The 26,543-nt window shown below is 34.1% G+C and overlaps 1 protein-coding gene across 2 annotated transcripts in view; it reads right to left on the bottom strand.

Annotated features, from left to right (window-relative positions):
- Positions 1–26,543, bottom strand: part of LOC129795924 (neuroligin-4, X-linked-like) — a 54,794-nt gene that overhangs the window by 4,070 nt on the left and 24,181 nt on the right. The window contains exons 2-13 of one of the 2 annotated variants that reach the window (XM_055837475.1): positions 25,299–25,887; positions 24,802–24,943; positions 17,078–17,230; positions 15,015–15,200; positions 13,259–13,481; positions 11,008–11,310; positions 9,172–9,310; positions 7,500–7,679; positions 7,273–7,375; positions 4,149–4,295; positions 3,820–4,033; positions 2,422–2,594 (exon numbers count right to left, since the gene is read on the bottom strand). In XM_055837475.1, the coding sequence (XP_055693450.1) occupies positions 2,422–2,594; positions 3,820–4,033; positions 4,149–4,295; positions 7,273–7,375; positions 7,500–7,679; positions 9,172–9,310; positions 11,008–11,310; positions 13,259–13,481; positions 15,015–15,200; positions 17,078–17,230; positions 24,802–24,943; positions 25,299–25,613 (2,278 nt within the window). In that variant the 5' untranslated portion in view covers positions 25,614–25,887. The remainder of the gene's footprint in view (positions 1–2,421; positions 2,595–3,819; positions 4,034–4,148; positions 4,296–7,272; positions 7,376–7,499; positions 7,680–9,171; positions 9,311–11,007; positions 11,311–13,258; positions 13,482–15,014; positions 15,201–17,077; positions 17,231–24,801; positions 24,944–25,298; positions 25,888–26,543) is intronic. The other variant, XM_055837476.1, reaches the window with a different exon arrangement.

Consider the following 26,543-nt stretch of genomic DNA (forward strand, 5'->3'; position numbering starts at 1 on the left):
TTTATGTTACTTATTCGCGATAATTCTGACACTGAGATGGTAAAGTGAGAAAGTAAACACAACCCTTCAACCCCCTTCAACCATATGATTTATGATGTGACTAACTTCATTCTAAGAAATTTTCCGCAGCATGGCCGTTACACCAATTTTTGAATTCCCTTCTTCTACATTTTCCTTAATAACTTTTCTTGTGGTGGACGGATTGAGCTGAAATTTTTACACAACCTCCTCAGATAACCAAAGAACTTAGTTCCAAAAGATGGGAATGGTATCTTTTATATTTATTAAGTTATAGCACGAAATATAGGGCTGGGGTCGTTCAACGACCCCGCTTGGCGGCCTAGAGGTTAAGAATTACATGGGAGGGAAATAAAGGACGTTATGCACAATAGTTCATATCTATATAATAAAGAAAGGTCTGTTTGTTGGTAATCTTCGTGTCTGTACAGCTATACAAATCTACACCGTTTGACCGATCGTGATGAAATTTGGTACAGAGGCTCCTTATATCAGGCGCTTTCGAGTGGCCGTATCCATTTTCCCCCCAAAGCCCCCCTTCAGGTAGCCCCCATATAACTCTCATGTATTTTTTGCGAATTTTTGAATTTGGCGCCCGAAATGTTGTATGAAAATGATTTCTTCTCTTTGCAATTTTTTTGGGGTTGATGAGTAACCCCAATCTACGTATAAATCATCACAATTTTTTTCTCTCTAAAATTTGCGCGAAGCGCAAAACCCCCCGCGAAGCGGGGCGAGGAAAATTGGAGCGAAGCGACAATTTACCTCGTAGTTATATAAAAAAAGAAAAGTCAAGTAATGACTGAAAATTTAGATGGAAAAGTTGAAAGAATATTTCCACAAATTTGAATTTAATTGAATTCAGATTAGGGGAGACCGGGGTAAAAAAAAGTCAATTTGCATAAATCCTTATTTGCAGGATTCCCCAAGGACAAGAAAATTTCCTCGATAGGTCATTCTTATAGGAAATTTCCTGGCCTACAACTTTATCTCAGACCATTTTTCTCTATCTCCACGGGAAATATGAGTTTTCGAGCTTTTTCTGAACCCTTCCGCTTCTGACTTTTTTTAAACGCGGCGGGTAAATATAGTCACCAGTTGGCTAAATAAAGTCGGTCGAATTTTCCGACATTTCCAATGATTTTCCACCTGAGAGATTGATAGTAGTTGATAGCTAAACTTCTCACCTTTTGATCCGCGACAAGGAATTTCACTTTTATACGCACTAAAATAGAGAATTTTGCGATTTTCGAACTCCCATATGATTTACATGGGTTGACCCGATCTACCCCAAGAGGTATGTTTTGATTCAAATAATTGTTCAGAAAAATCATTAAAAGTTAATGAAAAATACACCTTGGCAACGTTTTCTGCACTAACCCAGGTAGTGAGAAAAATTATCAGATTGGAAAATTACTAAGGGAAAAGTATCGGAAAACGCGTTTTTCTCAATACGCAAAAGTTTGGGAAATAGGCCAAAAATCTATTTTCATTTTTAACTCCTAAAGTACTGATCGCATAACCTCCAAATTACTGTCAAAAATTATAGGTTGGTAGGGCTTTCCACCAGAATTTTTTCCGATTTTTCCGATTAATAACTTCGGAGAAATTGGCATTTGAAAATTCGAAAATGACTTTTTTTACCCCGGTCTCCCCTAATTGAGCAACAATTACGCAATGAAAAACATTATATGAAAGGAACTTAATGCATAAAATTTGAATATTAAAATCAATTATTATAATCAACAAGGTATATATTCAATTATTTTAAAATTTTCATTTATTTTTAATTTATAATTGAATTGCATAATTTAGGACACTTAAAAGGTGAAAAGGCAGTTTTAGAAAAGAATTGCATTGATTTTGTTCTGATTCTCTCTCTATGTATGCCTGATTCTTTCTAGAATTCCTCTAGATTCGCTGATTCTCCCTTATTTCCAAGTCTATTAACTCGCGATTCTCTGTAATTTTCTTATAATTTTACTATTTTTTTTTAAATCCATCTGTTCTCCCAAAGCTTCCAATCCAAAATTCTCATCAAATTAAATTCAGTTACAACATAAAGGCAAAACTGATCTCACAACATACATTATGTTGTGAACAAATCAAGTGATTTTATCAAAATTATGCAATTCATCCCAGAAGGCAAATTTGGCCAAATAATTTTGCAAATTATCTCCCAAATGGGAGAATGAGCTGGGCGCGTCCCGCATCTTTAATTCCACAAAGCTCGCTGGGAAAATGTTTGCATTGTCACTTTCATATGCATTTCATGGAATATTTCGTGTGGTGCTTTTCCCCCAACTTTAGGGGGGGTGGAGAAATTGGAATTGTGGTCGTGCGCGAAACAATTGCCAGCGGGATTTTGCAGAAAAGGGGTTGGGTCCTGTGGGCATAACTCACCTCCATCCACGGGACTCCCGTGTCCGGAGCTGGAGCTCTGATGGCGACGGAGTGTTCGGTTTTTTCGGCGAGAGCGGTCCCGTTGATAATAAATCCCCGCGAATATTAGCATGTTGAGGATGAGCAGGAGACAACCCACGCCCACCGTGACGCCCAGGGCGGCAGTGTAGCTGCTTCCGGGATGAGGGAGGAAGACAGAAAAAATGTCATATTGTATGTAATGGGAAGATTGTGTTGCAGCATTCCGGAAAATTCACCAAATGGCCTTTTTAGTCACTCTGAATGAGGTGATTCGTGGACGTTGAATGGGAGATTTTCTCTCTCCATGTACAACATTGGTCAAGGGAATTGTATGATTTTTTTTTTAACTCTTCCACCTGTCCACCTTTAGTGCTATTGTTGTGTCCAAGGGGCACGTAACTACTTAAAACTTGTTTCATTGATTTTTTCGTACAAAAGAATTGAAAGGGTAAAAATATAAATGAAAAGTCATGAAAATTGCTTAATATTTTCAAAAGGGGTTTGAAAACAATTAATATAAAAATGTGAAGACTGTGTGAAAACTTAACGAAAGTCTTTAAATTTTGAACGAAAGCTTTGTTAATTAATTAATCATTGAATCTTGCCATAAAAACAATTTCACCCACATCTTTTTTGGTAGAAATTATTCAACTTAACGAAAACTCAACAAATTTAACTAATCTCATAATATATTGTTTTTATTTTTTAATTTCTCCGCATCAAGCAACAAATTTCGTCAAAAATTTTCAGATGTGAAATTAATCACTAAACATTCTAGAAAAGTTAACGAAAAGTCAGGCAAAAATATTTAATTTATGAACAAGAGCTTTTTTTATTGACTAATTCTTTAATATTACATACAGAGACAATAATTCTCGTATCCTATTAAAATGAAGTGAAAAAGAACATTGTTTTGTGACTTAACGAAAACTTAACGAAACCCACAATATTGATTTTTCTTTCGATATTCCTTCAAGAAATAAATAATTTCAATAAACTTTAATTTTAAATTAAACACCTTAGCAAAAAAATTAAAACTTAACGAAAAACTCGAGATTTAACATAATAACAAGTATTTGTAAGCCCCTCAGACAATGTGAATAAAAACGAACATTTAGTGAATATCTCGTGAGGAATGCGAATAATTTTTTTTTGCATTTTACTCTCTGGATTTGTTAACATTTTTTGTTGCATAATCGTAGAATGAGTAGCAAGGAGATAAAATTGAATAATCCTCTGAATTTTCTTTTTTTGTCGATGTGGAACAAAACGGGGCGGAAAAAGGTCCAAAGCTCTTTTTTTTTTCTTCCTCAAAGGGATGAAATTCCTGAAGGAATCACAAATGGAATGTGAAAAAAAAACTTATGAGATCTATACCTGTAGTAATGTCGTGTGGCGAGCTTTTGGAGTAATTCCTCCTCCTCATCGGCGGAGAGTGTTGTATCTTCGGTGTCCTGGAGTGCTTCCCCAAAGGTGGGATCGGGCGTACATTCGGGATTATAGTTTTCCTGACGCGATTCCTGGACACCATTAACTGGATCAGCCGGGTAGAGGATTTTGGGACGAGTAAAGGATTCAGCACGAACGGCACCTACCAATGCATTCAAAGGGGGACAATTCGTAGTCAGTCCAAATATCCTTCTGACCCCTCCTCAATCCTCTTTCCCTATATACTATAAGATGAATATTTATGCTGACACACTCACCGGCATAGTAACTCGGATCACGCTCCCTGAAGTGGTGATGACGCATAGATACTTCAGGATCACCCGGTTGATGGAGCTGAGGGATGAGATTCAGCCACACGGACATTTTATGGCCACGATAGTGACTCTTCATTTTCGGCTTGAGAGCTGCAAAGGGAGAGAACGGAGTTTTCTTCTTTAGTTGCTTCTTCATGGAAAATTTATCGCCGCCCATGGATTTTCTCCCATCCCGAAAGGAAGATGCGGAAAAGTCCCTCGCTTGGAAATCACTACATGGCGTGATTTGAATTAGAAAGCATGACGACCGTGACGACTCAGGATGTGCCAGTGTGTGACGTCATAATCTACCTTTTAGCACATTTTAGGCAAAGTCATGGGGATTTCTCACAAAATGAGGGGAGATGGGTACTTTGGTGCTTTTAACGACGTGATTTTGTTAAGAAGCCACAAAGGTGTCTTCCTTGAAATATTTAACCGCAAAAGAAAGTAAAGAATTACATATTCTTTTGCTTTTGAAATGGAAGTTAACCCTTTCTCGTCCAATGGGTCATACGTTGCCCCAAACGTGAAACATTTCATTTCTTCGAATTTAAAAGAATTTAATTATTTTTCTGAGTTAGAAATACTACGTTAAGTTTACGTAGAAGATGTCATAGAAGACGTTATGTCTCAGAAATGGCCTCTGAAAGCATCTAGATAATAAATATGGTAACAAAAAACTACCTACATGTTTCAATGTTTCATATGAACGTTAAAAGGTTAAGCCATGCTAGCTTATAGTCTTATAGCCTTATAGTTTTAAATGAATCTTGTGAAAAGAAACTAAATCTTTTTCTTAATATTCTTTCAAAATTTTAATTAATTGCGCTATATCTTGTAATCAATTAAAACACACAAGAAACATTCTCGCAAATGTTTCACATGTTTAAAGAAACATAAATATAACATTGATGTCATCGTTTGTATTTTTAAATTAATTTTTGGTGGCTTTTTTCATGATTTCTGTAGAAATGGGTGTGATTATTCTCTAAAAAAAATCTAAAAAATTATATATAATTCACTAAAAGCTCTCTTTTTCTGTTCAAACTTTTTATTTTGTTTTTTTTTTTCCAAAAGTACACAAATGAGAGGTTTGATTCTCAATTAAATTCATAATAAAACAACATAAAATCCTTCTAAATTTTTGTTCAAATCCATTTTTTAATAAACGAGAAAAATATCATAAAGAGGATGTATTAAATATTTTTTTTCATCCTTTAAATCCCACCAAAGTAAATTGAAAAATCATATTTGTTTTCCATGAACGCAAAAATCCTCATTTTTTGCTTAATTGGATTATATTGTTGATTGTATTGGATTGGAATATTTGTATGCTCTGGGAATAATATCAATGTGTGTGTGAGTATTTTTTTTGCTGTTGTTTGTCCATAGTACCGGAAAACGTGCGCGCATTTCCGCTAGCAAATTGAGACTGTGTGGCTTATTTAAATAAATCACCAGGGGTAGTGTAGGTACATGTACTCCAGCATGAGAGGGTGTGGTGCATATAATTCCCACGTTCCAGCACATTCAATATTTCACATTACATTTCATACATATTTTAAACAATTCAATGGTGGTGCTAAAGTGATTTTCCAGAAGAGGTACGGTGCACATTGGAGTGCACCAGAGGAGTGTGAGGGTCGTAGCAAAAAGTGAGAATTGAATCACCCTCTGACCCCTGAGATATGTAGCGTTCCTTCTGAGATATCTCACAGACCGGCAGACAAGAACAAAAAGATTCGGTTGGAGGGAAGGGGAAAAAATGCAATTCTTCTTCCAAAACCTTATGGTGCTGATTTCTTGGCAAGCTGCCAATGAGTCTCACCATTAAATACGGAAACAATATAAATCACGCCCCAATTCAGAGACCATTCGAACCATTTGCACTTCATTCCACTTTAAGGAAAATTTGTCTCTTAATTGTTTTTTTTTAAACTTATTTGCGGAAGGGCAAAAGAAAAGGCGGAAAATGCAAAAGGGTGAGTAAGAAAATTGAATTTCAATGTTTTCACACACAAACCATTGAAATTATTAAATCTTTTGGGAATTATTTGGATGTTCAGACATAACAGATAGATCTAATACTTTATTTATCAGGTTTGTCATAGTCGAAAGCATTAATATTTAATTTAATGAAATATGAGAAAGCTCAATTATTTTAAAAATTATTGATTTTATGGTAAATACCAAAATATTTTTTGTGGGTAGAATCCTAATATAGAAAGGAAGTCCGTCTGTCTATCTGTGGCAAATGAACTCCTCCGAAACGGCTAGGCCGATCGTGATGAAATTCCGCCCTCTCCTTCCCTCATACCGCCACCATGTTAAAACCGTTTAACTTATACTTTAAACCTGCTAAAGGATCAGATAACGTGTTCTAATAATTTTTTTTAAAGCATTTTAATTTAATTTAATTTAATTTTTATATTTCACTACGTCCACTAATATGCTGCAATAATAACCCTCTTTCATACAAATTTGCTATTTCATCGTGAAACTTCTCTATTTTACCTACAAAAATGGGAGGATATTGGTTTCTTTTTTGAAGGAATATTTTGAGGTACTTTACCTACACATCCCTCTTTTAATATTCGCTCCCCTATTACAGCTTTTTTAATGAAATTTTCTCACACATGACTGGGGGCTCGGGTTATAAAATAATTCGATTTTCTGCACACGAAAAAAAATACTCTTGTTTATTTCCAACCTCCTTCACAGTGGAATGAATCACATCTTTCAGGGTTTATCTTCTTGTTTTTAAAAGGAAAAGAAAATCATTCGGTGCCTCCACAAACCAATAAAATATTTTCATTGTATCATGAAAAATTCATTCTTTTTTCCCCCGTGCTACCCTCATTCTGCCATAACCTCCCTCATGCATGACTCAATTGGGATTTAGATAAATAGATTTTGAGAATACACCCGGAGTAAACACAACTTTTGCCATCCATGCCAAAAAGTCGTCCAGGGGCAGAAAAAAGTCCCTATTTCGCAATGAATTTGTTTTTAATTCATGTGAAATTCCGCAACCGACATGGATGAAGATGGGGCAAAAAAAGCCAACATTGAAAATTCAACTTACATATGCTTAGGTACTGCTGTGTTGTTGTCTCGTACGTTTCCCAGGTGAGTCCCCGGTAGCGTGTCCTCTCGCGCGCTGTCCCATAGTCCGGATGGAGCATAGCCTTTGGGGAATGAGAATTGTGCTTATTTACCCCGTAGATGTGTATATGCGGCGGGAGGAAGGGATCATGTACGTGGAAATGGGTGGAAATTCACCTCCCACACGTGAGAGCTTTTTTTTCTTACCTGTTGATGCCCAGCTTCGTTGGGATCTCCGGTTTTGCAGAAGTTTGTGACAAAATTTAGAACAGCTTCAGCCACTCCCATATCTTGGCGTGAGTAGTTTTGGGGAAAATTGGGCATCCCCAAAACAAGGGGGAGCCCAAAAATGTACGGAATATCCTCACCACGAACAGATCCCAATCTCTGTGAAAGAAATTTTATATAAAGGTTTTGGTGAAGATTTTCAATTAAAAACTTTTGTATTCAAAAGGGTTTTATGAGATCATACGGATAAAAGACGCAAAAGGATTTGAATTTTCACATTAAAGTTAAAAGGAAAATTGCGTTGTTCACTTATAACAGAGATGTTAATATTCTAGATAAAATTTAAGAAAATAATTGGAGATAAGAAGATTTGGGATTTTGGGTATTTTTTGAGCAATCATTTCAAGAATTTTCATATATTTCCTTCAAAGAATTGACGTAAGGTCTAATTTTTTAAAGTTTTATTTAGAATTGTTTCGGGGAGTATTGACAATATTCCTCAGGTACCTCGAAATATTAAAAAAAAAATACCGAAAATATTAAAAATTGATCCTATTCAGTGATCAAAAATTCGCTGGAATCGTTCAAGTTTTAGTACAAAATCTTGAAATTTCAAAGATTTTCTGGTCCTTGAATAGAACCAAATATTTGAAGAATATTTATAGAATAGTATTGAGAATAATTTAGAAAAATGTGAAGAATATCACGAATATATTGAAGAATATATTAGGAAAATATAAAATATATTGAAAATGGGTTGTATGGATTAAGAAATCATGGAAAGTTTTGAATTTCTAGTATTTATTAGTCACTGAATAGGATCGAATATTTAAAATATTCGTTATATTCATTAAAAAAAAAACCATTTTACTTAAATTCAATATTCTCACCATACTTTGCTTTGAAAGTTCTTTCTTTTCTCTCAGGGGAAATTATTAAGGACAATGGTATTCCCTTCATCAACTAAATAAATAAATAAATTATTTCTCTACGCATATTTTCACACAAATTACATGGGAAATCTCTTTCAAAAATAAAATTATACATACAATTTCTCAGAAAATTGAGAAATTACAAATTTTCTTCACATGATAGCCTTTTTTTCTCATTCAGCTCTACAAGATGTAAGAAAATTCTGTGAAAAGCCTTGTGCCATGTCATTAATTAAAAAAGGACGGGAATTTTGTGTACTTTCGGCGCCTTTTTGGAGGTGAACAAACAAGAGAATTGAGCACAAACAAGGCTTAATTTAATTACTATTTGAAGAGATTTAATTGCTTCATTTGTATGCGAATGGTGAAATTTCCAATAGGAACACGACCATTGTATCCATTTGGGTGGGATTTTTCCATCTCCATTCCCGACCACTCGCCGGCTCGTCCAAAAAGCCTCAGAGAGCTTTCATCGTTTCACCTCCTCCCGCACATTCAAAAGAGGATTGATTAGTTGCTATATATACTACACATATACACGGTATGGTGGCAACAAGTGGCTCTTGGGCAGTTTTGCGTGATTGAGCTCAATCGATTTAGGTACCACTCCCATTCCCTCAAATTGTTCGCCCTTTCTGGAAGGGGGTTGCATGCTAATTCCATATTCCCCCCACTCTACAAACCGGACGCACAATGTGTACAGACGACTAATTACTCACTTGTGGATACTCCGAATCCTTCGTCTGGTAGCCAAAGTGAAAGAGGTACGTCTTGGCGCCCCGGCGTGCGTGCAAGTAGCCAGTCTTTATGAGTGGTGCAACTGTATGCCCATCACTTAGTGCCTCCATTGTTGAATCCCTTTTGGGAGAAACCACTCATAGTATAACATTATACTCCCTTCGTATTACTCGTATCACTTTCAATGTCACAAAAGACATGAGAAAGTTCTTCCTTCGTGGCATCACTTTACTCTTGAGACTCTCTTTTTTATTATTAAAGTTTCCCATAAAGAAATATCTGTGTGAGACAATAACTCAATGGGTGGTGGAGTTTTCGGGGTGAAAATTCCACACACTGAAGGGTTGTTGAATGTTGTACAAGTTTTTTTTTTCACGGAGAGGCGTCTTGAAGTTCTATTGAAAATTGCAAGTTTTATTGGCAATGGATTTATAGGGAGAAAAAAAAAAAAGAATTCTGTTCGATGAGGTGAACTTGAGAAAGTTCAAAGGATTATCTATCTTTTGAAAGTTGAATTTCTGTATTACTCTTTTCTTTTTAACTTGTTAGAATTTTGTATAAATGTGGTGAGAATTATGTATTTGAATTTTCTATCCAAAGCTTTTAATAGACGAAAAAAAAAAGATTTTTCTCTTAGATTTTCTTTCTAAAAATCAGGGGCATAGAAAGAAATTTATTCAAAGGGATGCTAGAGTTTTTTTTTTAATTTAAAGAACATTAAAATTATAATGTTTACGATTGTTTTTTTTTTAATTGAAAATTACCAGCTTAGTGTAATTCTAACGAATTGTATTTTAAAAATTCTAAAAAATTTTCAAAATTCAATTCATTCCTTCACGTCGGCTTACTACAATACCTGTAATTCTAACGTTAAACATTTATTTAGGAAATTTAAGGTTTTTCTTATTATTGGCATTTTTTTTTCAAAACATTTGAAGTTATTTTTTTTCAAAATTTGACATTTCTCTTCTAGTGTGTGACAGTTCTTTTTAAATCGGACATATTTTCTAACGTTTGACATTTAATTTCAAGCACTTGACGCTCTTTTCTATTTTGTGACATTTATTTTCGAATGTTTGCCATTTCTATTAAAAAGTTCAAACGTATTTTCTAACTATTGGTATTTCTTTTTCTAAACTTTCAAATGTATTTAAACGACATTTCTTCACCGTCGCTAGAAAATCTTTTCTTCACCACTAAAAAAATTGCCTGATTTTCTAGACTTCTTCCAAAAAAGCATTTATAGGTACATTGTTAAATAATAAACTTTAATTTCTCTTCAGTTATAAGATTTTTGGTATTCTGGGAAAAAACTTATAAGATTTTGACATATTATTTGTTTCTTTAAGCGGGTTTTTGAAGAAAAATTATTTTTCCAGGACTCTTTAAGAATCACACTGAATGTTTTCTTAAAACAACAAATTTTTTGTTTTTCATTTATAGAACGACAATACAACAATTTAAAAACATCGGCTATCAAAATCTTACAACTTTTAACTTTTTTGGAAAGAAAAGATTTTTATCAGAATCAACCCAAATATTTTATTTGATTCATATTTTCAATAATGCTATGAAAATATGAAAAATACATAAACTCCTTTACAAATATTTTTATTTATTTTCTAAGGAAATAAGATGTTATGTTTGGGGTGAGCTTTGCAGAATTATATTACGTTGAAACAATTTATTTACATTGGATGCCACGTGAATGCCATAAGCAATGTAATGTCTTGTATATAGGTAAGTATGTATGTATGTTATTATCTCTGTACACAATATATGTATATATGTAGCAGATTATAAGATCTTATACATACCGGATATTAATTGGATGTTGTATGGGTTTGTCCCAGTCGGTGTATTCATTCCGGACGGCTGAGAAGATCTCATTGAGATGATAAGTGAAGGCGTTACGTATGTAGGTGCGCAACAAGCGATTCCTTTGCTCCTCCTCAAGCCCGTACTGAATATCCGATGCACTAAAATCATTGTAGCTCTCAGTTGTGGTCATGCCGATCATGAGTTCGCTGGTTATGAAGCTCTCACTGCTATGCTCCATGGCAAATTCCGGATCAGGAGCATCATCGAGGGGTATTGTTGGTCCCCATGATGGCATAAACCTACCCCAGGGATTGGGGATAAGAAAAGGGATGTGAGATTTTCTATCAGATGTGTCACGCCTCTTGAGGATGCAGATAAGTCCTATGGCACGTTTTCCCATAACACTCCCCCACCCCCACCCCCTAGCTTACATGTGTTGAGTCAATTTTCATTAATGCACGGTCGTCTTAATGAAAATCCCTTGATTGAAATCTCGGATGCTTTACAGTGAGCAAAACACCCTCTTATCCCCCAACCCTCTAGCAGCTCTATGGGGAGATTGGCAAACAAAACAACCCCTTCCCCATCCCCCAAAGCCGGAGCTAAAGAGGTCGGGGGTTGAAATCAATTTAGGGAACTCCAACAGATTTCGGTATACACATAACACAGGGCAAGATGTCCGGTGTACAAGGAATAGCATTAATTAAATTTCCAGATGAATCTCTGTTGAATTTCAATTTATATGTTATCTTTTCTTTTGAGTGAAATTCATCCTTTTCCACGTCGATTGATTCATTAAAAAGAAATTTATTTCAACTTTTGGGAATGGCAAAAGCGAGATTGATATACAAATTTCTCATGGAATCTCACTCTTACATTGAACGAGAGAATACTAAAGCGCACCTAATTTTGTATTAATTATCTAGCCAAGAGGAGGTTTCCCTTCATCAAAAAGGCATTCTTCAGCACCCAACTCCGGAGGGAGGCTGGTTTCATGAAAAATAAATAGAAATTCTCAACAAATTGCAAATTAAGGAGATGCCACCTCCTCTTTATATTCAATGGAACAGTGGGGTGGAAACGGAGCCCAAATGAAGTACTGTGTAATTAAGTATTGATGTGATTTTTGATTAATTCAAGTCTTGTTGCTTCACATTTAGGGGGTGTGCTCCAGAAACACGCGAAGCTCTAGCTTTTCCAAGACCTTTCCTTTCAGCCCTTTTTACAAACTTAAATGGACTTTAAGCTGAAAGTTCAGCTGAGGATTTTCCTTATTTTCTTCTTTCTACTTGCTTTACGTGCAGTAGTGCCTCGCTGTATGACAAAAAATGGGGATTTTCAATTTATCCGAGGGGCTATTAATTAAGCTTTTTACCTTAACTCCTCTTATGTGAGATTTCAGAAATATCTAATATTGACTGAAACCTTGTTTAAAATTGAAAAATTTAGCACGCGTTGTACTCCAATCCATTGTTTTTCTTTATTTTCTTGAAAAATATTTTCAAATCTTCGATAAAAAATGTTGAATTTTTTCTATTATATGATAATTTCTCCGATAGAATTTTCATAATTATTGAGATTATCCCTCTAGGCATATAAAATATAAATAATTCAATATAATTCTCTCAGATTAATATTTCTTATTAATTTATTAATTTTTAATCTGTTTCTTAAATTAATTTAAAATAAATCTATGATCTAGAAGCAAATAAATATGAATTTTGTTAATCATAATTTTTATCAAATATCGGGTGTTATTCAGCGCCAAAGAAATTCTTGAAATTCGCTTCAAATCTTGAAAATTCAGTTAAATTTTCAAAGGTTTAAGGGTTCCTTGGTCGCTGAGTAAGGCCCATTAGTTGAACTTTTGCACTGAAATCAGTTGTATTAAATTCGTATTTTAAACTTTAAAAAGAGCATTGACATTTTAAAGCTCAGCATATATAGGAAATAGGAACACAATACATAACATTCCTTTAGCATATTTATGTACCTATATATTTCCATGCCTTTTGATTTCTCTTTGAAACACCCCCCGGAGGCACAAGAAACCCCCTCAACAAGCTGTTGTGGTTCCACCCTTGTCATAATTCCCATCAGACTGATAAAATATGACAATGGGGCAGCCGTAGGATCCCACCCACTCACGTAAGCGACGCACGGGTAGGACAAATTGGGTGGGGGTGGCGTGGTAAATGGAAGAATGGGGGTGCGATTGATTGAAAAGTTTCCACCAGAGCTACTTACCTCACCGTCTCCAGTCGTACACCCATCAGTGCCTCCAGGGGCTTCGATTTCAAACACTCACTCACATCCTCCGTCACGTCCTTGGCATTCCTCTTCACGCCACTCGTGTCCAAATGGCAGGCCATTTGCTGCGATACTTCTTCACGTACTCTGTCGGGGTTGGGAATAATTGCCCATGGACTCAGTGCTGACCCACTTAGGAGGATGGCACGATGGGTCAGGCCTGTCAAAAAAGACGAGGGGGAGGAGAACGGGCGTTTAGACGTGCTACGGGTATTTAAAGTATTTAATTTTGATGAAGAAAATGGAAGTTATGTTGCTTGTTTGCTCGAGAAAGCCTAATGAGGGTCCTTTTGTAATTTGTATCTTAAGCATGGATGTGAAATGAGATTCCCTTTAAAACTCATCTAAAGCTTCCTCATAGACCTCTAAGCTATTCATGATTCTCAATTTAATGCAGAAATCCTACACTTTTTTTCATTATTTTGATGAGGTTTTCTCGAGGGGCTCATCAAATTGCACATAATTCAATCAATTAAAAAGTTTCTGATTCAGAAATTTTTCCTGGAAAATCCAAACTCATATAACTCACAGAAAACTTCCAATGGGGTTATATGAGATGAAATATTTAAGACATTTTGAGATACACATATAGAATAAATTTAATTAACACATACTCCTCAAACAGACAACAGTAAAATAACTCTTAAAGTTTCCCCAACAAGAATCATCCACATAATCTTCAGGCACTTAAAGCGACTTCTAAATTACTTTCAACAATTCAATTTCAACTCATCTCGTCTTTGCACGAAATCTACGAGATTTTCTTTATTTTAAATGGATTTTAAAACTATATTATAAAATGCGGCAAAAATGAATAATCTCCTTTTTCCTTTCGACTTATATTTATTTTTACTTCGAGGGGAATCATCTGGAATGTTGGCATCCCCTTCATCAAATAAATAAATAAATAAAATTATTATTAACCCAGATATGGAGTCAAATTCTGAAAACAAGAAATCTTTGAAATCATTGAAATTTCAGAAGAAAATCTTGAAATTTCAAGGATTTCTGCATCGCTGATTATGGCCCATCTCTAGGATTTTTTTTTGAAATTTTCATTAAGTTTGATTTTTTAAAAATTGTCTAGAAAATTAAATTTTCAACAAAAATTCTTTAAATTCCTCATAAAAAGTTCTTCAAACTCATTTTTTACTACAATCTTTTTTTAAGTTTTGAGGAAAGTAAAGACCTTTATGCGATTTTTATGCATTCAAAGTCAACAAAGAAAATTTTTCAAGTCAACTAAATGTAGTATAATGGGAAAATCTGGGTTAAAATTTCATTACATTGACTTTAGTGTCTGTTTTTTTTTAGTTCTTTTACCTGTTCTTTTTTTCTCATTGTCAAATTGCCTTTACCTGGAGGAATTATGAATTCTCAATGAGATTTTTTTATAGTTTCTCATATCACATTTTTTGTATGAATTTCTGAGAAATGTCACCGTGAATTCCAATTCTTCACCCCTGTTGAGCACAAAACGACCCTCGCTCTATATCAGGGGGTGGGTGGCTTTTTCTATGTAGCAACAGGGTTACATTTGGGCAAAAATTCTTCGTCTCACTTTTCGTTCCCTTTCAGGAAATTTTTGGGGCATGTGTGTGTGTTTGTGATGTTAAACGAAACATAAAAATTCCATTTTCTTCTTTTATGGAAATTCCACAAATACCACCGCTATATGGGATCCCTTTTTTACCTTTGGATGCCTTAGAGATGAGCACCAAATTTGCAAGAGCCGCTCCAGTGTCGTGCCCTACAATGGTCACGCGGCTGGGGTCACCACCGAAGGCTGCAATGTTGTCACGTGTCCACTGGAGAGCAGCCAAGATGTCCAAGAGTGCAAAATTGCCCCCTGGGGCGCTGGCTTTTGGTTTAATGAAACCTGCAACGATGAGACAGGGAATTAGCGACGGGATACCACAACCAATCCCCACAACCTCCGCCCCCCCTCCGCATGCACAGAAGAGGCTGGAGAATTTCTGGAACGCTGTATGTGGTGGGTGGTTGATGTGTGTGGGGCTGTGGGAGGTTTGAGCGTGGGGAAAATAGCGTAGGGGGATGTAATGAGAAATTACCGAGTTCAAAAGGAATTTCAAATATGCTCCAAACACCAATTAGAGCATATATGAGTTTGCCTTCACTTCATCATCTTCTACGACATTGAGCGATGCTGTTTGCTTGGCATAAGGCTGAGTTTTTGGGTTAGAGCGAAAAGGGTGGCTAGGAGGGGTGGCTAAAACGCCACGAGAAGGATGGTATATAATAACCTAATATATTAATTGTTTGTGCTCCTAGCGACGGTATATACCCGTTCTCGGAAAGACACTCATACCTCGCGAAGCTTTCAAAATTCTAGAGATAATCAGTGGTGGAAGCAATTTGGAAATTTTCACCATTTAGTATTTCAATTTGCCAGTTTCCACCACTAATTAGTGAATTAAATTACGAGAACCCCTGCTTGTTTTCCCGCCCCTGAAATTCAAACCAATACAGCGAAAGCTCAGGTAGAAGAGCATTGCATATCAAACTGAGGATCTCAAGAGTTCACGGGTGGGTGCAAATTGGCTTTGTCGTGATACGACTTTCCCCAGTAAAACTGAATTGGAAAAAAATAGAATTGTACATATTTATGTTTGGAAAAAATGAAAGAATTCACTCAATTGTATGATTTTATATCACTCACACAGAAGAGAATGAATATTGTTTGAATTCGTATTTTTTTTTGTTAAAAAAATCTCCATTCACTGCAACCATAACACCATTTAACACGATTATGTCAATGTTTGCCCTCTTGTAGTTTTTTTTTACCGTTTTCATTGCATTTTTATTGGAGTTTTTCCAGTGAAATATATGAGAAATCCGTGTATAAAAAAATTAACTACATATAAAAATTGCATCCTTTCACCTCTCTTTTGTATATAGCTGAACGAGCTGAACCACCCACATCCAAGGCATAATCTATGGTTTTTTAATTTATAAATTGATTCTTCAATATTGAAAAAGGCCCAAGAGTGATTAAAATATAAAATTTTTTTTATTATGCTATCACATTTCGGGTTACTAAACGCCTCAAGACGTTGAATGAAATTTATTTTTCATTGCGAATTATTAGATAGAAAGAACACCAAAGTATTTTTCTGTCTTGCGGATTATCCAGCGTGATTAACTTTTTTACCATGTCGCGTAAAAAACAATTAACGTGTATTAAATTTATTCTTAAGGTTATAAAACTACAAATTGTTTCTTTAAATATTCAAAGACGTCTCAGTATTTTAAGTGCTTTAGTAATAAAATAAATGTAGGTGTAATAAATAAAAGGGATTTTAAACGACCATCACTGTGAGATTATACTATATAGAATAAATTCATTCTTTGCGCATATAATTTGCAGCATAAACCCCCTGGAGATCTAAAAGGGAGCTTAAAAGCTACCCCTCATGGGAAACTTTTAACTATTCACGAGGAAGTAATGCGGTTGAATTTAATCAAGAACATAATGGAGATTCTTGGTGCAAGGTGGCTGCATTTAGTTGCAAAGTTCAGCCATGATGCACAAAATGCCGGATAATTTTCTTAATCTTACCCAAAACCATAAATTCTGTTCAATTGCTCAACATATTGCAGAAATTTTCCCTCAAAAATTAAAGGACGAAAAAACATCGCTCAATGGTAAAGAATTTATTGCAATAAAAGAGAATTTGAGGGAAGTTTAGGGGCTGGTACAAAAAAAAGGGTCTTCAGAGGGTGTGTTGAACTTACCAAGAATTCCAAGGCGATAATTGACTGTAATCACGATTACGTGACCGTAGCTGGCTAGCACGGAGCCGTCGTAGGGATTTCCGGAGCCCCATTCAAAGGATTCACCGTGAATGTAGAAGAAGACCGAATATGGTGCTTCCAGGCCACGATTTCCTGAAATTTTAGGGTAACATTATATTACCAACACAATATTCTAATTTAATTTAAACCCTCATTAATTTATATTATATTGTTTTATGTATGTTTGTATGCAAAATCAACACTTTTCAGTACAATGTTTATTTTTTGTGTGGCATCTGTGGCACAGAGCAGTATTCCCCGCTATACACTCTACTCCATAAAATGCAAATTTATCGAATAATCTAATTAATAATTGTAAAATCAAACCCACCTACTGTGAATGAAGTTAAAACACCCACCAAACCATATATAGACTCCCCCAAAAACCCATTCGCAAATTGATAAACTAACTATAAAACTACATACATAGTAATGTAAGTTATATATGTACATATACAACCATATAAACGAGTAATTGTAAAGCCCCAAAAGCAAAACAGGACCTATTATGTGAAATAAACATAATTTTACAGCGAATACACGAAATATCTATATGGGCTTATTAATATATATTTTACATTCATATAAATTAAACTGATTGGTGTTGTATTCAAAATTTATTCAATGGTCAAAATTAAACAATAAATATTTACTTTCCTTTTTTGGAAAACATCCAACGTTAACATTTAACCCTGATGAGACCAAAACTAGATTTTCTTCCGTTTTATTTTTTGTAGATTCACCAGGATAAGTAGCTAAATGTTTAAGTGTCGGTTTTAGAATATTTCTTTAGTTTAAAAGAAATGCTAGAATTGATTAAAAGAACAATTTAAAAGTCTATATTTATTTAAATTGAGACTTTAACACTATATTAACATCTGATGCATTATAGCCTTAGGCTTTTGGCAGTTTTTTAAAATTAATTTTAACGTTTGATTGATGTCTTATGTTTTACCAGAATTTTGCTATTTTTTAGCGTTTTGGGGTTCTTTTCTAACGTTTCATTCAGATGTTTGCAGTTTCGAGCAATAGATATTTGTAACGTCTATTTTGTATCGTTAATGTCAGATATTTCTTACTAAAGTCATACTAACTATTTTTGTATTAAAATTTGTAACTTTTAACAGCTTTTCTGACATTTGTTTTATAACCTTTTAAATTTCTTTTTTCTCATTTGACATATTATGTCTAACGTTTGACGTTTATTTGTGACATTCTTTTCTTTCCTATCGATTGATTTTTATTAGCCTTATTGACATGCGGCCTGAAAAACTTAAAAAAAAAAGAAGATAAATTTATATTACTTTCAAATTCTAATAATTGATATTTCACATAATCAGAATTTTTATAAAAAAAATGAAAATATCCTCATAAAAAATAAACTTTTAAACATTCGGGTTAATATTAAAAGTATTCCAATAAAAAGTGTCAGAAACATTTATGATTTTAAGCTTTTATGTAGCTTTTTGTTGGCGAGATAAAATTTGAATTTCCCATGGTACCTACATAATGTACATAATTGCAATTGATTTTAGAACAATGGGAATTTTAATGAAATCATCATCAATTTTTAACAAAACAATAGAATAAAAGAAGAGAATAAATTTATATTTTAAAATAATAAATTAAATAGCAGAATATTATGTATTTTTTGATCTGGAAATTTAGTCTTTCGGTCAGGAAAAGTGCTCCCAATAGTCAGGAAAAGAAAGTTGTTCTATGGAATATATTTCATTGAGAATAGCCCTTTGAATATTAAAAAAGTGGGATAATTTCATGAAAAGAAACAATTGAAATTGCTATATTTAGATATTACTTTGATGACGGAAGCTACATGAATTTCCGATACTATACATAATTCCTTTGAAATGCGCACAAAATTACATGCAGCCCATAGAAAATCCATCGTAATGACAACCATATTCAATCCAATTATGCAAATATTTCACATTTTCTCACAGAACTCTCGCAATTATTCCGCGTGGAAAACTTCCAATAGTATACTGTACAAACATACACCTTTTCAAAACCTTTAGCAATATGATGGTTAATACAAATAATAATAACAAAATGCGGATGGTTTATGTGATAAAGGAAGTCCCTGTGGTGTTGTTTTTAAAATAATTATTTTATTGAAACAATAATTTTATGAGGTTTTTTTTTTGTGGGTTTTAGCAAAAATATTGCATACGTGGAGTTTTTCGTGGTCTATTTTGTGGATTGTGTCCTCCCGCATGATTCCCCTGAGAGATCGCGCCTCCCTCGAGAGTAATATTAAATGAAGATTGCCATAATCATAATTGCTGTTTTCATAATGAATAATGCATGTAAAATAGAACTAATTTCGGAGCAGTGCATGTGAATTTCATTTCATTACATGGAACAACTAATTTGCATTTATGATATTTAAATTTTCCTCATCACTATTGCGAATATTATTCAATGGAGAATAAAGGTGCTAACTACTACAGGGAATAAAGGGGTGAATTCATTTTGCTAAATAGATCAAATTTTAACACACACAAAACAAAATTTTCAAATTAATTTTCAATAAAATTGAAAAACAATTAAAAAAAAGAAATATCTTTTAAGCTCCTCTGCTAAATATATAAATAGTTGTTAAGAACCTAATATTGCTGTGTACCTCTTAATGGTGAAAATGACAAAGCTGGCAAACAATATTATTCTAATTGCCATCTACTTGAGGGAAGTACCCCCCAAAGTGCAGAAGAACCAATTAGCTTCTCAATGGAGGAAGTCGCATAGATGCAATTGAATACAACAAGTGAATGCAACGAAGAATAGAAAGGAAATTTTAACTTAATGCATGGTATTCTTAAAGCTTCTTCTCTGAAGAATCGGCATTGTCTGTTAGCGCATATATAGTTTAGTCAAGGACCCAGAACTTGTGCTTCTTTGAAGTAAATCAAAGACAATTTTGTGAGAAAGAGGCGTTTACCTGATGAAAATTTGGATATTCTATATTGAATTTTGCAGGTAAATCCGAACATTATCGATTTGTGTGGTAGTTTCTATTACTAAATAATAATAACTATTACAATGAAACAAGAAATGTAATAAAAGTGATTTATATTTTACATACATATGTGTCAGAGCCATTAAAAATATTTTTTTATTAGGATTTTTTATTCAATATTAAAAAATCATATACAAAAGTCATTTAAATCTTAATTAAAAATGCCCTATAAAAAATTTCTTCATTCCACGTGTTTTAATACGTTTTTATAAGCCAGATTTTAAACATTTAACCATGTTTATTGCATTTTGAACTATTCTTTCGCAATTCTATTGCATTTTATTAGCATTACAACAATTTTATACGCATATTGCGTATTTTTATTGAATACTAACTGAACTATTTGGCATTTTTCAAATCACATTTTGTCCCTAAAATATGAGATAAACATTTAATAGGTATTAGGACCGGTAACTAGAAATGTAATACTATAATATTAATTAAGCGCTAAGTATGTCAATAAGAACAATTTGTAGTGAAAATTTAATATCATTTTAAAGTATTTCCCATTAAGAATCATATTCTTAATATTCTACACAAGCTTATAGTATATTTTAATAAAATTTTGCTGAAACGATAAACCCTATTTGTTCTGAACGAAATTTGATGTGCCATTGATCGTATTTATTTAACTTTATTGGTTTTAGTCAAATTTCTAACATAGTTTATGGAATTTTAAGTATTTTTTCCCGAAGATTCTTTACAAATTACAAGTATACGAGTTTTTTTCCACCAGATAAACACCCCTTATACTTATGTGCTGGAAAAGGTCTCCACATGACCTGATTTATTGTGCCTGAGGGTGAAGAAAGAATTGAAAGCATTATGCACGCTAGGTCAGTGTACCGGGTTTGAAATTGATTATTTCTTCCGAGAAAAATCTTTTATTCATGCTACCTCAGAGTCCCCCAAAGCTTTCACAGTGTCTCTCATATTTTTTCAACGAAAAGTTCAAAAAGAAACTTTTGTCCCGCCTTTAGGCACTATATAGAATATCTAAAAATAAGCTCTTGCTTGAAACTTTAATGTACTGACTATTTGAAAAATTTATCTGCACACAAAATGCATAAATATAGAAAGGAAAAAAAAGGGAAACTTTCAAAAAGACACTGATGTTTCATGAGAAATTTTTGAATTTATCCGTGAGAGACGTCTCATCTAGCCGCAGTGGATTTATTCAATTTCCCCCAGACCATGGGGTTGAAACCACAAAATGGTCCGTGTATGTAATAAATAAAAGGCAATAGGGAAATATTTTGTGTGGAAATGTAGTCAATGTTTTATGTGTGTATTTGCAATAAATCCAATAGGGTTGAGCTTTAACCATTTTGAGGGTGACGTAAAAGCTCAAAATAATCGCATTTTGAATTTATTATTGATACACTCCCCGAGTCCCATTCACCCTCATCACATATTAATTCTCAAAATTTATTGGTGCCCACAATCAAATGTGGCACCAAACATCGTTTCGTTTCTGCCATCTCTCAATAAAATTCGCACACTTTATCAATAACTTATATACTTATATACTGCGGGGATATATTCTACTCATAGTCCATCGAATTTATTTTCTTTGGATAATTTTTAAGGGGTTGTTTTTACAGTCTCCGTAAAAGAATTTGATCTGTCTTTGATGGGGAAGAAGGGAAATAAAAGAAATGAATAATGAGATCTATTTATAATTTTATTGAGTAAATAAAAGTGAATAAACTCCTTTTTCTTCAAGCAATTTTACTTGTAGTTTCCTTTAAAAGTTTTGGTGCAAAGTTTATCTGAATTTAGATTTTTTGTTCAAACGCCATCACAACTTTAAAATAATACAGTTCAAAGTTCAATAAAAATGTGTTGAATTTTCACAATTTCCCACTGAAAATGTCAAGATTGATTTTCATGGTTTGATATTTAACTTTCTGCAATTTTATATATCTTTTCCGTATTGCAATATTATACAGACAATGTACCCTGAAGCTTTTCTAGCGAAGAAAGCTCCCGATACATCTTGAAGGAGCTTCACTGCTTGTGTGCTCCGTCAAAAGTTGTTTGATGATAAAAATGTCGAAATATTCTTCTTGGTGCGAGTAGAGGAAACTTGGTGAAGAATAGTGTGGGGAAACTTGTTGAGAATTTTGTACCATTCCCGCGGGTGGTATGAGCACGGGAGGAAAGTAGTATAAGTTGATAGAGCAAGAGAGACGGAAAGGTGTATCGCAGAATGGGTAAAAAAAAAATAAAGAAAAGAAGGTGGCAAAGAGACAAAAAGTTCCTCAAGAGAATGTATCATCCTGAAAATCTTCGCATTGGGGGTTTTTTCCTGCAGTCTTGCGGTAACTTCTCTGGTGGTTCTTGTTTCACTTTTATGGTACATCCGCCAATCCCAGCGTGGCGAAACCATCCACCTGGGAATCTACGCGATGGGTATGTTGCAAAAGTTAACTTGTTTCCCAAGGAAAACTCACCCCCGAAAAATCCCTACGAACGCAGCAGAGAAAACTTGCACTAACCCACCCACACCCCATTCCTCCCGCACCACTTGATGGTTTATACGCCATTCTCATCCGAAATTGTAGCACTTTGTTGGCATGGAATTGGTGATGGGGAGGAAGAGATATGAGTCTGGGGCATCTTCTTGATCGATCCCATCCATCTTCCGCAGGGGACGAGGAGGGAGTGGGGGTGGGTGGTGAAAAAGCAAGAGGTCACGGGACTTTTTGCCCAACAAATTACATCTCCCTTTGATTCATTGGGGAGCACACACTGGGAGCATGCTCTCAACAACATCCCTCTGCACCACATCAATAATACCCCACAATTCCATGGTGAATTTTCAAAGGAATTATTAACACACACAAACTCAATGTAATACCATATAAATTAGTTGGTCACTTCAAATGGACAGCAATTAGACGAAGAATCATTTCTAGAGAGTGCTAACATAAATGAAACCCACAGAAGCGTTTTTTTTTTTGCTTTTTCAAGGAAAAGAAGCAACATCATATTAAATTCCATCCACAGCCACTTTCTCCGCATGGTCTGACTCAGGCTTTTACTTTATTTAACTACAGCTCAACAATATAAAAAGAAACCATCCCAAGATGATGAAAAGTTTGCAAAAGCACGGAGAAGATGCTATATGGAAGAATAAACAAGAAAAGCCACCATCTCGTGCAATTTTAAAGAAAAAATATCGTATAAAGTGCAATAAATAGAAGCATGGTACACTGATAGAAATCAGTTGGAGCTTTATTTTTTTTAAAGTTCAGTAGCTTTTTGAAGAATATTACGTAAGTTCTCTGCGAATATTATGAAATATTTATTACATATTTATTTGAATGTAATACTTTGTGAATATTCTGTTATTTAAAAAATATTCGTAATATATTGCATTTATTCGGAATATTCAGGAGAAGGTGGATAAATTCCAACCTTCAAACTTCCATGTAGAATGAGAAAATAATGGTATTTAATAAAAAGCAATATTCTTAATGTTTGTTGGCGCGAATTCCAGTTGAATTCCCCTCAACTGAAGCGCCAAATTTATAAGTAGCGGGAAATAGAAAAGGCTGCCCAGCAGCACATAAAGAAACTATTTTTAACCGTTGAGAAGAGAAATCATTCCCCAGGAGTGCGGACAAAGAAAAATTGTGCAGTCAATTTCAATTAAAATAAAATAGAAATTAAGGAGAAATTCCCTAAGTTTCAATTGCTGTCCCCTCTTGGAAGTGCTTCTCCAAAGTGCACCACATCCGGACCCATTCGTTCCCAAACAAATTGGCGCCAATCCGGAGATTTCAACATCCTCCCGGGCTTTCATCGAACCGGAGGATTTACTAATTCTCTTCATCATTACAATTAAAGGTAACATCCCAACAATGTTGTTACCATTTTAAATCCCATTTAATGCTCTTTTAACTGCCACAACTTTCTACATTTAAAGTTTCATCGGTTTTAAATAAAAGCGGATTAAAAAAAGAGACCGAAATTGGGCTAATATTTGAAATATTTAAATTTCCTAACATTTTCAAAATAAGTATGACTTATTTTTGGAAAATTCTAAGGTAGTTTTACCAGAAAGTACATCCGAAAAAGAATAATGAAAAAAAAGAGAATATTTAAATTATTCGTAACACTAAGAAATATTCGCAATATTTAATAATATTCTCAAAATATTTTGAGAATTTTTATAATAATTTGAGAATATTTTCAGCGTAATTCGTAATATATTAAAATTAATATTAAAAAAAAAAACGAATATATTCCTAAAAATTACTAATGCTGCTTTTGGAGTCAAAAATTATCTAACTGACTATAGAATTTGAATTTCTGAAGAATTTCCTTAAATTCTATTAAGAATATCCATTGATTTTAAAGTTTTAATAAATAATGTTTTTTTTTAGTAAAGTAACCTGATTGAATTTTTTCTCTAAAAATTTAGTAAATGTATAGACATTAATTAGGCAGATAATTTGCCTTCTATCTCTGCAACAAAATCACCCTATTTTAGCTGTACGATTTTTCACAGTGCATGTACCACAGAATAAATGGCATAAATCACCCTCTGCAGAGGATTTTAATTCACGTTCCTACCCCAATGGAAGGTTGTGCCAGAAAATATGACGGTCGTACTCACCACTGCCAGGAACATAGATGTTGAGTGTGAGACAATCTTCGCTCTGGTTCATAAGAAGTGGAATGACTTTCTTCAGATACTGATATCGTCCCTTTGGCATCGACATTAATGCGGCACTTCGATTTGCAACGTCTGGATAATTCTTTAAAGTTGAAAATGTGTTCGAAGGGAAGAAAGGAAGAAAAAAAAACGTATAAAATTAGACAAATTACACTTTTTCAACTTTTATTGCGGGTTATTCGTCTTTTCAAATAGCTTCGCCCATTTTCAGTAGAATCATTCAAGTTTGGAAAATTACGATTAAATAGTCCCATTTAGATCTTTTATACTTATCTCCCCCATTTAACCGAATTGGCAAAGAACAAAGTGGCAAAAATTGATTTCTTCTTTTGTAAAAGTTCTACCGTTTTTAGGAGCTTGTAGAACACATTTAACGATTATTCGGAAATATCGGTTTATTGACATTTTTTTAAAATTAATTCAAAATGAATTCTTACCTGAGGACACACAGGGCTAAAGGTGTCTGCGAGTTTAGTTCCCGACCACGGGATGAGTTTGCGAGGTGGTGCAAAGCGATAGGGCCCAATAGGGGCTGCAGCGTACGGTACGGATTTGAAAACCTCAACGGGTTCCAAATGTTTAGAATTAAGTTCGAGAATAACACCCCGAATGGCACCGGACTTGGTCTCAACGATGCGCGAACTGTATCGCGGTCCAGCAACCACAGATGCCAATGTTACAAGGAGACCCAGGAGCTGCAACAGAAGCCCCCCGGCAAGGTGAGCTGATATCGGCCCGACTGGGGCCCGCATCGTACTCTACAATGTCCTGAGGGGATCATCACTGGCCCCCAGCATATGGAATGGTTGTCACGCAAATTTCCAACTTGTCGGAATTTTTTTCTTCAATTTTTTCTTCTTATTTTCCTCTTTTTCTTTTTCTTTGCTCCCCCCACCACATACACACAGTTCATGAACTGCACTCACAATGCCATCGATAGGGGTTGCTGGGGTGTTCCTTAATGGAAACTTTGAGTGTCATTCAGGGGTGGTGATCTCTTGTAAGCCTCCATTGTTGCTTTAATATCTGAAATAGAAAAAGAAAACGTTTTAGATTTTTTTTTAGAAGAAATCTTAGATTCATTTAAAAAGAAATAAATAATTGAAATTAGGCTAGGGCTACGCCATGATTACATACATAGAACATTCTTCAAATATGTAGAAGTTTCTTTTCTAACGTTTGACGTTCACCATAATGTTTTGTACGCTTGAAATTTCGTTTCTTATGTTTAAAGTTATTCTTTTTTTTTAATATTTGTCGATAGTTTTTCCACATTTTTACGATTCTTTTCTAATGTTTGACGTTTGTTTTTTTTTTAATATTTTACATTTCTTTTCTAATTTTTTGAAAATTTAGTTTGGAGTTTTTTTTTCTTACATTTGACTTTTCTTTTTTAGTATTTGACTTTTCTAACGTTTAGTTTTCAAAAATTTAATATTGTTTTTTTAACCATTGTAATTTAATGAAAATTTTAAAGTTTGATTTTTTTATAATTCAACGTTTAACATTATAATGTATAATATATTGATAATTCAAAATATTTGACTTAATAAGTTTTAATTAATTAAATTCTATATAATTATAAATCAACTTAGAAGTATATAGAACGGATATAAATTAAGTTGAAAAACAATTAACTAGCACGATCGTTGGACTGATTCAGTTTTCTGCAAAGCTTTAAT

The sequence above is a fragment of the Lutzomyia longipalpis genome, chromosome 4 (genome assembly GCF_024334085.1).
Source record: "Lutzomyia longipalpis isolate SR_M1_2022 chromosome 4, ASM2433408v1".
Taxonomy (NCBI): Eukaryota; Metazoa; Arthropoda; class Insecta; order Diptera; family Psychodidae; genus Lutzomyia; species Lutzomyia longipalpis.